At 38.8% G+C, this 14,140-nt stretch overlaps 1 protein-coding gene across 1 annotated transcript in view; it reads right to left on the reverse strand.

The window, feature by feature from the left end:
- WDR49 (WD repeat domain 49) overlaps positions 1-14,140 on the reverse strand; it is a 182,063-nt gene that overhangs the window by 111,579 nt on the left and 56,344 nt on the right. Inside the window, exon 7 of the mRNA XM_034957691.3 lies at positions 11,990-12,138. Coding sequence (XP_034813582.1) covers positions 11,990-12,138 — 149 coding nt within the window. The remainder of the gene's footprint in view (positions 1-11,989; positions 12,139-14,140) is intronic.

Consider the following 14,140-nt stretch of genomic DNA (forward strand, 5'->3'; position numbering starts at 1 on the left):
CAATTGAAACGATTATTTAGTTTTTGTCCTTCATTCCATTGACATCATGTATCAAATGGATTGATTTGCATATATGGAACTATTCTTGCAACCTTGGGATAAATCCCACTTGGTCATAATGAATGATTTTTTAAATGTGTTGTTGAATTTGAATTGATAGTATTTTGCTGAGGATTTTTGCATCAATGTTTATGAGGGCTATCTGCCTGTGGTTTTCTTTTCTGATGTGTCTGTGTCTGGTTTTGGTATCAGGGTAATAATGGTTTTGTAGAATGAGTTTGGAAGTATTCCTTCCTCCTTTACTTTGTGGAATAGTTTGAGTAGGATTGGTACCAGTTCTTCTTTTAATGTTTGGTAAAATTCAGCAGCAAAGCCCTTGGGTCCTGGGCTTTTTGTTGTTGAGAGGCTTTTAACTATGGCTTCAGTCTCATTACTTGTTTTTAGTCTGTTCAGGTTTTGAAAATGTTTATGGTTCAATCTTGGTAGTTTGTATATGTCTAGGAATTTATCCATTTCTTCCAGATTTGTCAAGTTATTAACATATAGTGGCTCATACTAGCCATTAATAATCATTTGAATTTCAGTGGTGTCAGTAATAATATATCCTTTTTCATCTGTACTTTTATATTTTATTTGGGTTTTCTCTCTTTTTTTTCTGGCTAGAAAGTTAGTCTGGCTAAGTTAGTCTGGCTAAAGTTTTGTCAATTTTGTTTATCTTTTCCAAAACCAACTTTTCATTTCATTGATCTTTGTATTCTTTCTTCATTTCAACTTCATTTATCTCTGCTCTGATCTTTATTTTTTCATCTACAGATCTGGGGTTTGGTTTGTTTTTTGAATTCTTTAAGAGGCACCATTAGGTTGTTTATTTGAAGTTTTTTCTCTTTTTTAATGACAGCTGTAAACTTCTCTTTTAGTACTCCTCTTACTGTATCCCATAGGTTTTGGTATGCCATGTTTCCATTGTCATTTGTTTCAAGTAATTTTTCAATTTCCTTCTTAGTTTCTTTATTGACATACTGGTCATTCAGGAGAATATTGTTTAATTTCCATGTATTTGTACAATTTCCAAAATTACTCTTGTTATTGATGTCTAGTTTTAGTACCTTGTGATTAGAGAAGATGCTTGATATTATTTAAATTTTTTGAATGTTTTAAGACTTGTTTCATGACCTAACATATGGTCTATCTCTGAGAATGATTCATGTAGTCAGAAAAAGATTTTGTATTCTTCAGCAGTTGGATGAAAAGTTCTGTAAATATCTATTAGGTCCATTTCTTCTATAGTGCAAAGTCTGATGTTTCTTTGTTGATTTTCTGTCTGGAAGATCTTCTCAATGCTGAAAAACAGGTGTTGATGTCTCCAGCTATTGTTGTATTGTGGTCTATCTCTCTATTTAAGTCTAATAAAATTTGCTTTATATATCTGGGTGCTCCCGTTTTGGGTACACATATATTTACAATTGTTATATTCTCTTGCTGAACTAATTCATTTATCATAATATAATGATTTCTTTGTCCCTTATAGGTTTGGCCTGAAATCTATTTTGTCTGATATGAATATAGGGACTCCTGTTCTTCCATTCTGGCATGGAATATCATTTTTCCTTCCTTTATTTTCAGTCAGTGTGTGTCTTTATAGGTTAAGTGTGTTTCTTGTAGGCAATAGATAATTGGGTCTTGTTATTTTTTTATCCAATCACTCTGCTATGTCCTTTGATTGGAAAGTTTAGTCCATTAACATTCAATGCTATTATTGACAAGTAAAGACTTACTTCTGCCATTTTGTTATTTGTTTTCTGGTTGTCTTCTGGTCTTCTCTTCCTTCTTTCTTTCCTTCCTGTCTTCCTTATAGTAAAGGTGATTGTCACTGGTCATATGATTTAGTTTCTTGCTTTGTATTTTTTGTGTATTCCTTGTATGTTTTTTAGTTTGAGGTTACCATGAGGCTTGAAAACACTATCTTATAATCTGTTATTTTAAACTGATAGCAACTTAACACTGTTTATATAAACAAACCAACAAGCAAAAAGAAAACTAATAAAGACCCTATATCTTAACTTCATCCTCCTTAACTTTTTAACTTTCTGTTGTTTCTATTTATATCTTATTGTACTGTCTATGTCTTGAAAAGTTATTGTAGTTATTTTTGATTAGTTCATCATTTAATCTTTCTACTTCAGATAACAATAGCTTACACAGCACAGTTACAGGGTTATATTCTGTGGTTTTTTTGTGTACTTACTATTACCACTGAATTTTGTACCGTTAGATGATTTCTTTTTCTTTTTTTTTTTTTTTTTTTTTTGAGATGGAGTCTCACTCTGTCGCCAAGCTGGAGTGCAATAGCACCATCTCAGCTCACTGAAACCTCCACCTCCTGGGTTCAAGAGATTCTCCTGCCTCAGCTTCCTGAGTAGCTGGGACTACAGGTGCACACCACCACGCCCAGCTAATTTTTGTATTTTTAGTAGAGACGGGGTTTCACCATGTTGGCCAGGACGGTCTCCATCTTTTGCCCTACGATCCTCCCACATCGGTCTCCCAAAGTGCTGGGATTACAGGCATGAACAACTGTTCCTGGCCAGATGATTTCTTATTGCTAATTAACATTCCTTTCTTTCAGATTGAAGAACTCCCTCTAGCACTTCTTGTAGGAAGGTCTGATATTGATGAAATCCTTCAGCTTTCATTTGTCTGGTAAGGTCTTTATTTCTCCATGTTTGAAGGATATTTTTGCAAGATATAGTTATTTTCCTTCAGAACTTTAAATATGTCATGCTATTCTCTCCTGGCCTGTAAGATTTCCCTGAAAATTTTGCTGCCAGACATATTGAAGCTCTATTTTATGTTATTTCTTTCTTTTCTCTTACTGCCCTTAGGATTCTTTCTTTATCCTTGACCTTTGGGAGTTTGATTATTAAATGCCTCGAGTTAGTGTTCTTTGGGTTAAATCAGCTTGGTGTTCTATAGCCTTCTTGTATTTGGACATTGATATATTTTGCTAGGTTTAGGAAGTTCTCTGTTATTATCCCTTTAAATAAACTTTCTACCTTGTTTCTCTCTCAACTTCCTCTTTAAGTCCAATAACTCTTAGATTTGTCTTGTTGAGACTGTTTTCTAGATCTTCAAGGTGTGCTTCATTCATTTTCATTTTTTTTCTTTTGCCTCCTCTGACTGAATTTCTAAATATCCTGTCTTCAAGCTCACTAATTCCTTCTTCTGCTTGATTGATTCTGCTATTAAAACACTGACACATTCTTCAGTTTGTCAATTCCATTTTTCAACTTTAGAATTTCTGCTTGATTTTTTTAACAATGTTAATGTCTTTGTTAAATTTATCTGATAGAATTCTGAATTCCTTCTCTGTGTTATCTTGAATATCTTTGAGTTTCCTCAACACAGCTATTTTGAATTCTCCATCTGAATGGTCACATATCTCTGTTTCTCCAGGATGTGTTATTGTGCCTTATTTAGTTCATTTAGTGAGGTCATGTTTTCCTGGATGGTGTTGATGTTAGTAGCTGTTCTTTGGTGTCTGGGCATTGAAGAGTTAGGTGTTTATTGTAGTCTTCACTGTCTTGGCTTATTTGTAGCTATCTGATATGGTTGGCTCTGTGTTCCCACCCAAATCTCATCTCAAACTGTAATCCCCATGTGCTGACGGAAGGACCTAGTTGTAGGTGACTGGATCATGGGGGAGGTTCCCCCATGCTGTTCTCATGATAGTGAGGGAATTGTCACAAGATCTGATGGTTTAAAAGTGTGTGGTGGTTCCCCTCTCTCGTTCTGCCTCTCCTGCTACCATGTAAGATGTGCCTTGCTTCCCCTTCACCTTCTTCCATGATTTTAGTTTCCTGAAGTCTCCCCAGCCATGAGCAACTGTGAGTCAATGAAACCTCTTTCCTTTATAAGTTAGCCAGTCTCAGGTACTTCCTTATAGCCATGTGAGAACAAACTAATACAGAAAATTGGCACTGGGAAAGTGGAGTGCTGCTATAAAGATACCTGGAAATGTGGAAGCAACATTGGAACTGGGTAATGGGCAAAAGTTGGAAAAGTTTGAAGGGCTCGTAAGAAGACAGGAAGATGTGGAAACATTTGGGACTTCTTAGAGACTTGTCAAATTGTTTTGACCAAAATGCTGATAGTGATATGGACAATGAAGTTCATGCTGAGGTGGTCTCAGATGGAGATGAGGACCTTACTGGGAACTGGAGCAAAGGTCAATCTTCCTATTCTTTACCAAAGACACTGGTGGCATTTTGCCCCTGCCCTAGATATCTGTAGAAATTTGAACTTGAGAGACATGATTTAGGGTATCTGGCAGAAGACATTTCAAAGCAGTAAAGCATTCAAGATGTGACCTGGTTTTTTCTGAAAGCATACAGTCATATTCATTCCAAAGAGATAGTCTGAAGTTGGAAATTATGTTTAAAGGGAAGCAGAACATAAAAGTTTGGAAAATTTGCAACCTAATCACGTGGTAGAAAAGCAAAACCTGGCCTTTGACAAAATTCAACAACCCTTCATGCTAAAAACTCTCAATCAATTAGGTATTGATGGGACGTATCTCAAAATAATAAGAGCTATCTATGACAAACCCACAGCCAATATCATACTGAATGGGCAAAAACTGGAAGCATTCTCTTTGAAAACTGGCACAAGACAGGGATGCCCTCTCTCACCACTCCTATTCAACATAGTGTTGGAAGCTCTGGCCAGGGCAATTAGGCAGGAGAAGGAAATAAAGAGTATTCAATTAGGAAAAGAGGAAGTCAAATTGTCCCTCTTTGCAGATGACATGATTGTATATCTAGAAAACCCCATTGTCTCAGCCCAAAATCTCCTTAAGCTGATAAGCAACTTCAGCAAAGTCTCAGGATACAAAATCAATGTACAAAAATCACAAGCATTCTTATACACCAACAACAGACAAACAGAGAGCCAAATCATGAGTGAACTCCCATTCACAATTGCTTCAAAGAGAATAAAATACCTGGGAATCCAACTTACAAGGGATGTGAAGGAACTCTTCAAGGAGAACTACAAACCACTTCTCAATGAAATAAAAGAGGATACAAACAAATGGAAGAGTATTCCATGCTCATGGGTAGGAAGAATCAATATCGTGAAAATGGCCATACTGCCCAAGGTAATTTACAGATTCAATGCCATCTCCATAAAGCTACCAATGACTTTCCTCACAGAATTGGAAAAAACTACTTTAAAGTTCATATGGAACCAAAAAAGAGCCCGCATCGCCAAGTCAATCCTAAGCCAAAACAACAAAGCTGGAGGCATAACACTACCTGACTTCAAACTATACTACAAGGCTACAGTAACCAAAACAGCATGGTACTGGTACCAAAACAGAGATATAGATCAATGGAACAGAACAAAGCCCTCAGAATTAACACCGCATATCTACAACTATCTGATCTTTGATAAACCTGAGAAAAACAAGCAATGGGGAAAGGATTCCCTATTTAATAAATGGTGCTGGGAAAACTGGCTAGCCATATGTAGAAAGCTGAAACTGGATCCCTTCCTTACACCTTATACAAAAATCAAGTCAAGATGGATTAAAGACTTAAACATTAGACCTAAAACCATAAAAACCCTAGAAGAAAACCTAGGCATTACCATTCAGGACATAGGCATGGGCAAGGACTTCATGTCTAAAACACCAAAAGCAATGGCAACAAAAGCCAAAATTGACAAATGGGATCTAATTAAACTAAAGAGCTTCTGCACAGCAAAAGAAACTACCATCGGAGTGAACAGGCAACCTACAAAATGGAAGAAAATTTTCCCAACCTACTCATCTGACAAAGGGCTAATATCCAGAATCTACAATGAACTCAAACAAATTTACAAGAAAAAAACAAACAACCCCATCAAAAAGTGGGCGAACGACATGAATAGACACTTCTCAAAGAAGACATTTATGCAGCCAAAAAACACATGAAGAAATGCTCACCATCACTGGCCATCAGAGAAATGCAAATCAAAACCACAGTGAGATACCATCTCACACCAGTTAGAATGGCAATCATTAAAAAGTCAGGAAACAACAGGTGCTGGAGAGGATGTGGAGAAATAGGAACACTTTTACACTGTTGGTGGGACTGTAAACCAGTTCAACCATTGTGGAGTCAGTGTGGCAATTCCTCAGGGATCTAGAACTAGAAATACCATTTGACCCAGCCATCCCATTACTGGGTATATACCCAAAGGACTATAAATCATGCTGCTATAAAGACACATGCACACGTATGTTTATTGTGGCACTATTCACAATAGCAAAGACTTGGAACCAACCCAAATGTCCAACTATGATAGACTGGATTAAGAAAATGTGGCATATATACACCATGGAATACTATGCAGCCATAAAAAATGATGAGTTCATGTCCTTTGTAGGGACATGGATGAAATTGCAAATCATCATTCTCAGTAAACTATCACAAGAACAAAAAACCAAACACCGCATATTCTCACTCATAGGTGGGAATTGAACAATGAGAACACACGGACACAGGAAGGGGAACATCACATTCTGGGGACTGTTGTGGGGTGGGGGGAGGGGTGAGGGATAGCACTGGGAGATATACCTAATGCTAGATGATGAGTTAGTGGGTGCAGCACACCAGCATGGCACATGTATACATATGTAACTAACCTGCACATTGTGCGCAGGTACCCTAAAACTTAAAGTATAATAATAAATAAATAAATAAAGATGTTTGCCATACTTTACAACTTTCATAAAATAAACTCAAAATGGAAAAAAAGAGAAAAAAAGAAAAGAAAATCCCATTTTTTAGGGAAAAATTCAAGCTGGCTGCAGAAATTTACATAAGTAACAAGGAGCCAAATGTTAATAGCCAAGACAATGGGGAAAATGTCTCCAGGGCATTTCGGAGATCTTCGTCACAGGCCCAAAGGCCTAAGTGGGAATAATGGTTTCATGGGCCTGGCCCAGGGTCCTGCTGCCTCTGTGCAGCCTCAGGGAATGGTACCCTGCATCCCAGCTGCTCCAGCTCCAGCCTTAGCTAAAAGGGGCCAAGGTACAGCTAGGGCTGTGACTTCAAAGGGTGCAAGCTCCAAGCATTGGCAGCTTCCACATGGTGTTGAGCCTGTGGGTGCTCAGAAGACAAGAGTTGAGCTTTAGGAGCCTCTGCCTAGATTTCAGAGGATGTACAAAAATGCCTGGATGTCCAGGCAGAAGTTGGCTGCAGGGAGCCCTCATGTAAAGCCTCCGCTAAGGCAGTTCAGAGGGGAAATGTGGGGTTGGAGCTCCCACAGATAGTCCCCCTGGGGCACTGACTAGTGGAACTGTGAGAAGAGGGCCACCATTCTCTAGACTCCAGAAGGGTGGATCCACCGACAGCTTGCATCGTGCACCTGAAAAAGCCACACACACTCAACACCAGCTTGTAAAAGCAGCCACAAGGATGGTACCCTGCAGAGCCACAGGAGCAAATCTCCCTGCTCAAGGCCAGGGAGCCCACCCCTTGCTTTAGCATGCCCTGTATGTGAGACATGGAGTAAAAGGAAATTTTGGAACTTTAAGGTTCAGTGAGTGTCTTGCTGGGTTTTGGACTTGCATGAGGCTTGTAGCCCCTTTGTTGTGGCCAATTTCTCCCTTTTGGAATGGTAACATTTACTCAATGCCTGTATCCCCATTGTATCTTGGAAATAACTAAATTGCTTTAGCATTTGCAGGCTCATAGGCAGAAGGGACTTGCATGGTCTCAGATAAGACTTTGGAATTAGGATTTTGGGTTAATATTGGAATGAGTTAAGACTTTGGGGGACCATGATGGGGGCATGATTGTGTTTTGAAATGTGAGAAGGTTGGGCTGGGGACAGTGGTTAATGCCTGTAATCCCAGCACTTTGGGAGGCTGAGGTGGGCAGATCACGAGGTCAGGAGATCAAGACTATCTTGGCTAACATGGTGAACCCTGTCTTTACTGAAAATACAAAGAATTAGCTGGGCATGGTGGCAGGTGCCTGTAGTCCCAGCTACTCTGGAGACTAAGGTAGGAGAATTGCTTGAACCTAGGAGGCAGAGGTTGCAGTGAGCCGAGATCACACCACTGCACTCCAGCCTGGGTGACAGAGCAAGATTCCATCTCAAAAAAAAAGAAAAGAAAAGAAAAAAGAAATGTGAGAAGGACATAAGATTTGGGAGGGGCCAGGGTGGAATGATGTGATTTGGCTCTGTGTCCCCACCCAAATCTCATCTCAAATTGTAATCCCCATGTGTGGAGGTAGGGAGGTGATTCGATCATTGGAGCAGTTTCCTCATGCTGTTCTCATGACAGTAAGTGAGTTCTCATGAGATCTTATTGTTTAAAAGTGTATGGTGGTTCCCCTACCCCACTCTCTTTCTCCTGCTGCCATGAAAGATGTGCCTTGCTTCCCCTTCACCTTCCACCATGATTGTAAGCTTCCTGAGGGCTCCCCAGCCATGTGGAAACATGAATCAATTAAACTTCTTTTCTTTATAAATTACCCAGTCTCATAGTTCTTTGTAGCAGTGTGAAAATGGACTAATACATTTTTTGAGAGGCTTTCCAGATATTTGAAAGGACTTGAGTGTTGTGATATAGCTGTATCTTCATTAGGGAGCACCCCAAACCCAGTAATGCTGTAGTTCTTGCAGACTCATAAAGGTCCCAGTTTGGAATCTTGGATAAAATCCAGAAGTGTCTAGATTACTAGACAGGCTCTTATTCTCTCACCTTACTTTCTACCAAACAAATAGAGTCTCTCTGTCTCTATTCTGAGCCACTTGGGGCTGACGGTGGAGTGACACAGGCACTTATGTGGCCATCACCACTGAGACTGTGCTGGGTCAGATATGAAGCCAGCACAGCACTGGGTCTTGCCAAAAGCCTGCTGTAACCACTACCTGGCTACTACCTATGTTTTCCCAAGGCTCTGGGGCTCTATGGTCAGCAGGTGGTTAAGCAGACAGCCTTGTGTCCTTCCCTTCAGGGCAGTTAGTTCCCTCAGGTCCCAGGCAGGTCCAGAGATGCTGTCCAGGAACCAGGGCTATAGTCAAAAACCTTAGAAATCTACTCGGTGTTCTACTTTACTATGACTGAACTGGCACTCAAACCACAAAATTCAGTTCTTCCCACTCTTCCCTCCCATTTTCATAGGCAGAGGAGCCTCACTTCTTGACCACCACCACCACTGTCCCATGGGGAGAACTGCTACACTACTGCCATTGTTCACTTAAGGATTAAGGCTCTTCGGTCAGCTTGTGGTGAAGTCGGCCAAGCCTGAGACTCACCCTTCAGGGCAGTGGGCTCCCCTATGGCTCAGAGCATGTCAAGAAATGCTGTCCAAGGGCCAACGCCTAGAATCATGGACCCGCTTGGTGCTCTATCTCACTATGGTTGATCTGGTACCTAAGGTGCTAGACAAAAATCACCTTTACTTAACTTCTGCTTTTCTCAAATAGAAATGTCTCACTGTAGCCACCACAGAGAGTAATATTCCATGTCTCACCTGAAGTCAATACATCTCAGTCTCACCCAAGTTCCATGGTGTACTATCTGGGTATCCCTGCTGGTTATTTAGAGCTCAAGGAAATCACCTTTACTTTACTTCTGCTTTTCTCAAATAGAAGTGTCTCACTGTAGCCACCACAGATAGTAATATTCCATGTCTCACCTGAAGTCAACACATCTCAGTCTCACCCAAGTTCCATGGTGTACTATCTGGCTATCCCTGCTGGTTATTTAGAGCTCAAGGACTCTTTAGTCAACAAGTGATGGGTCCTTCCAGGACTCGGTCCTTTCCTTAAGGTAGTGGGTTCCCTTCTGGCCCAGGATATGTCTAGAAATGTTATCTGGGAGCTAGGGCCTGGAAGGGGGGCACCTCACAATTCTGACCAGGGACCTATCTTATTGTGGCTGTGCTGGTATCCAAGATGCAAGACAAAAGTCCTCTTTACTCATTTCTTTCCTCTCCTCAAGTGGAAGGAAGGGGTCTCTTTTGAAGTTGTGAATTGTGCTGCCTGGGGTTGGGGGAGTCGTGGTACAAGCGCTCCTTTAGCTGCCCTGGCTGGTGTCTCAGTAAGTCATGTCCCCCCACCCTTCCCCCAAGTCTACTGGCTTTTAGCCCATCTCAGGCACTACGACTCACCTAGGAGTTGCAGTCCTTGTGGTCCATGCCACACAGACACTGTGGTGGGAAAAGGGAAGGGGTGGCATTGGTAATTGGAGACTGTATTTCCTACCCTCTTTGGTGATCCTTTCAGTTAAAACCAGGTACTGTGAGTGCTCACCTGATTTTTTTGGTTCTTATGACGGTGTTTTTGTGTATGTGTAGATAGTTGTTAAATTTGGTGTTCCTACTGGGGGAGACCATTGGTGGGGCCTTCTATCCGATGATCTTGCTCCATCCCTATTTTACATTTTCAATACTGATGCATCTTAAGAAAGCAAACTAACAATATCAGTACAGTATGATACCTGCTGTAATGAGAGACACACAAATGCAACAGGAGCACACAGAAAGAAACACCTACGTCTGCATAAGAGACTTCAAAAAGTCCAAAATGTGGAGGATAAATAGGCATCTGCCAATTAATAGAAGACAGGGAATTGAAGGCAGAAGGAAGAGCATGTTGCAAAGCCATGAAACTGCATGGTGAGAAAAGATAATAATTTGATATGATTGGAGCATTAAATGAATTTGAAGGAGAAAAGCGGGAAGTGTAGTGGGGCTAGTAGATGGGGGGAGCTTTGTATAAAAGTTTAAGAATTTTAGAGTTCATATTTAAATAGAGGGCAGAGATGAAAGACTGAAGAATTTTTCTGCAAGCTACTTGCAAATTAGCAGAATGGAGGGCAGAGTAGAGTCAGATCATTCTGAAAATAGAGAGATATATTAGAAAACCTTTGCAGTATTTTGAGGAAAAGAAGATAAGATTTTGAATTACAGCAGTAGCAACTGAGATGGAGAGGTGAAACTGATAAACATTTTGATGGTAAAATCAACAGAAATTGGCAGCTGATTGTTGAAGTTCAAGAAAAAGTTTACATGCTAGGTAATACAGTAAAATAAGTAAGTTTGGTAGAATTTATGGTGGTTAATTTTGGTAGAATTTTTGGTAGAATTTATGGGATGTGGCTAAGGAGTTGAAGATGAATTTCTATGTAATTTATATTTGCATATATTTTAGCATACAACAAAAATTTATATTCACTCAAAGAGTCTCAAAGACTATCATCAATACACTTTATATGCACCCTCCTCTTCATAACCAACTATCTTGAAATCTATCATGTTAACTGGATCTTTAAGTTGGGCATTAGTAAGATTGAAGCTTTACCAAGGAACAAAAGTCAAGACTCTTAGAGATGAAGAAATTTGCCTAAGTGGATATAAGTAATAAATAGTGTTGTCAGGATTCAACCTGGACTCTACAGCTCTAGTGCCATATTTTTTTTCCACCATATTTAAAATATCTCATCAATATCATAAAACAGAAATGAACTGATACATTTAATTAAAAGGTTCTTAATGTGCTTGATGTTCTTCAGATTAACTTCAATTTCTAATTAACTGAGTCTCTTCAATATCAAAGCAATAATATTTAATTGCCTATGCCTGGACTTTATCTTATCAAAGCAACATTTCATTTTCTGTTTTTTCTATTGAATTTGTGAGAACATTGGAAGCTGTCAAGGTGTGACATATTGAGAGCCCAATAAAGATTAAATCCCTGAGTACATGATTTGAAAAAATTTAATGAAATACTTTGCCCACTTGTCTAGGACTACTGTTAAGTAACCATCAACCAACACCTTTTCCAAATATAGACTTCCAAAAACATAAGTAGCTAGCCAGTATATTTTAAAAACTGACACGATCTCTCAGAGAAATTCAGATCCCAGAGTTGATTTGGGTAGGAACCGGGGAAGCAAAACTAAATTAATTAAAAGCACAATGTTACTTACTTTATCCTTGGAGAAGCTGAAAAGTTGTTTTCTTTCCACAAAGAATTGGACGGCTATTACACTGGCTGAGTGGCCCCAAAGGACACCCACTGGTTTAGAGACAACATAGGGATTCCAAAGGCAAACTTTATTGTTAATGCCAGCAGTTGCTAATCAGAATTAGAAAGAAAAAAAATGTTTTTAATAGCATGAATAGCCCACAGCATTTTCTTTGTGAAATGAGTTTACCATATAACTCTAGCCTGATGAATGTCAACTGTAGGTTGACTAATGCACCCTGTGTTGCCATTGTCTAACTAGACCAGGCTAATAGAGCATGAGTTCTGTCAATAGAAATAGTTGAAATGGAGGGATTAGGGAAGAAAAAATTTGTCAAGGGGAAAAGGCTATGTATGAGGTGAAAGAAAACATATAGTCCCATTTAAAAACCAACCAACAGCCTAACCAGGAGGGGACAGAATCCTTCTTCCTAACCCTGATATTTCCCCTCTCCAGCCAGCTTAGCCTACAAATGTAGGCAGTGTTAAAGTTATCCCAGGAGTAAGAAAGAAAGAAAACAATGTTGAAAGTTCACAAATTAATTAAAAACTATAAAAAGACAAATAATCAAATAATCAAGTACAGTCATGCATTTCATAACATTTCAGCCAACAACATACAGCATATACGAATATGGTCCCATGAGACTATAATATGGTATTTTTACTGTACCTTTTATATGTTTAGATACATAAATACCATTGTGTTACAGTTGCCTATAGTATTTAGTAAGTCTCATGCTATAGAAGTTTGTAGCCTAGGAGCAATAGGCTACATCATATAGCTTAGGTGTGTAGTAGGCTACACCATCTCTTTGTGTAAGTACACTCTATGATGCTCACACAATGGAAAATCACCTAATGATTCCTTTCTATCCCCATCATTAAGCAATGCACGACTGTATGTGCAAGCAAAAAAGCAGCACAAATATACTTTTGACCTGCTTTATTATGGAATAAGATATTTTTGAACATCAATCAGTTATATTTAGGGAGCTCTTCAAGAGCAGTAAATGTTGTATCTATTCAATACAACACAATACTCTTTGTTGCTTCCTAGCTTAGGGCCAGTTGTGGAGCTGAACTTAATCATCCTTATTTTTTCCAGCACTATAGGAGGTACAAAGTAATTATTATTATACAGAGATTGAAATGATTAACCAATCAATAAATTAAATAGTTTCTATTTGAGTCCTTGCCAAAATGAGTCACCATCTCCTCTATCCTTCTCTAATAAATCTACAGTACTCCTTGAAGATTTGATGTTGGCATATTCACAAATTCATATTCAAGGTATCTGTTACTGTGATTGTCAGGTATTATTTTGGGAATTTTATGGACACAGCTCCTTAGCTAATATTAATAATCTTCATATGAATGACAACTATTGAATGTGAGTTAATATGACCCATTCTGTAGACCATGTGTATGCTCTGTAACTACGCTATTAATTTTTCAATAATACATCTATACCTCATTTTTATAATGTTTGAACAAATATCATATATCAAATTATCAGCTTTCAGAATGTCTAAATTTTTAATTTAAATAGTTAATGCCTGAGAAAGGTTATATTTCCTCAGTTAAAATATACTTTTTTTACATCAAAAGAACTCTCCTCTAGTAAACAAACCTCGGATAATCTGAACATTTTCAAAAATCATTAGAGATTGTATTCTGAAAGGTAATTGAAAAACAGTCTACATTTTGCGGTTCTCTTGTGTATGGATGTGTGTGTGTGTGTGTGCATGCACTGGTAGTGGTAGCTGTAGTAGTAGAAACGAAAAAATGCATTTGTTTGGGTGGAGCATTTGGTGGTGTTAGGAAGATGGCAGAATGGCAGATGCTGCACAAACTGTCTTCCTTCTCTATATCATTTTACACCCTTCACCAATTGTAATTAAAAAAAAAACTCATTAAAGCATTGGGCACTTTCTCATATTTTTACCTCAATGTAGTTCATATACACTGCACATCATAATGCATCATTATCAGACATTCTCAGGCAGTAAAATGTGAGCTGCTCGAGATGGTCTCTATAGCAATACAGCAACAAGGTAGCAAAGGCTCCATGCATACAAATATACATCCCAGACTATTTATGAGGCCCTCA

This window comes from Pan paniscus, chromosome 2, assembly GCF_029289425.2.
Source record: "Pan paniscus chromosome 2, NHGRI_mPanPan1-v2.0_pri, whole genome shotgun sequence".
Classification (NCBI taxonomy): Eukaryota; Metazoa; Chordata; class Mammalia; order Primates; family Hominidae; genus Pan; species Pan paniscus.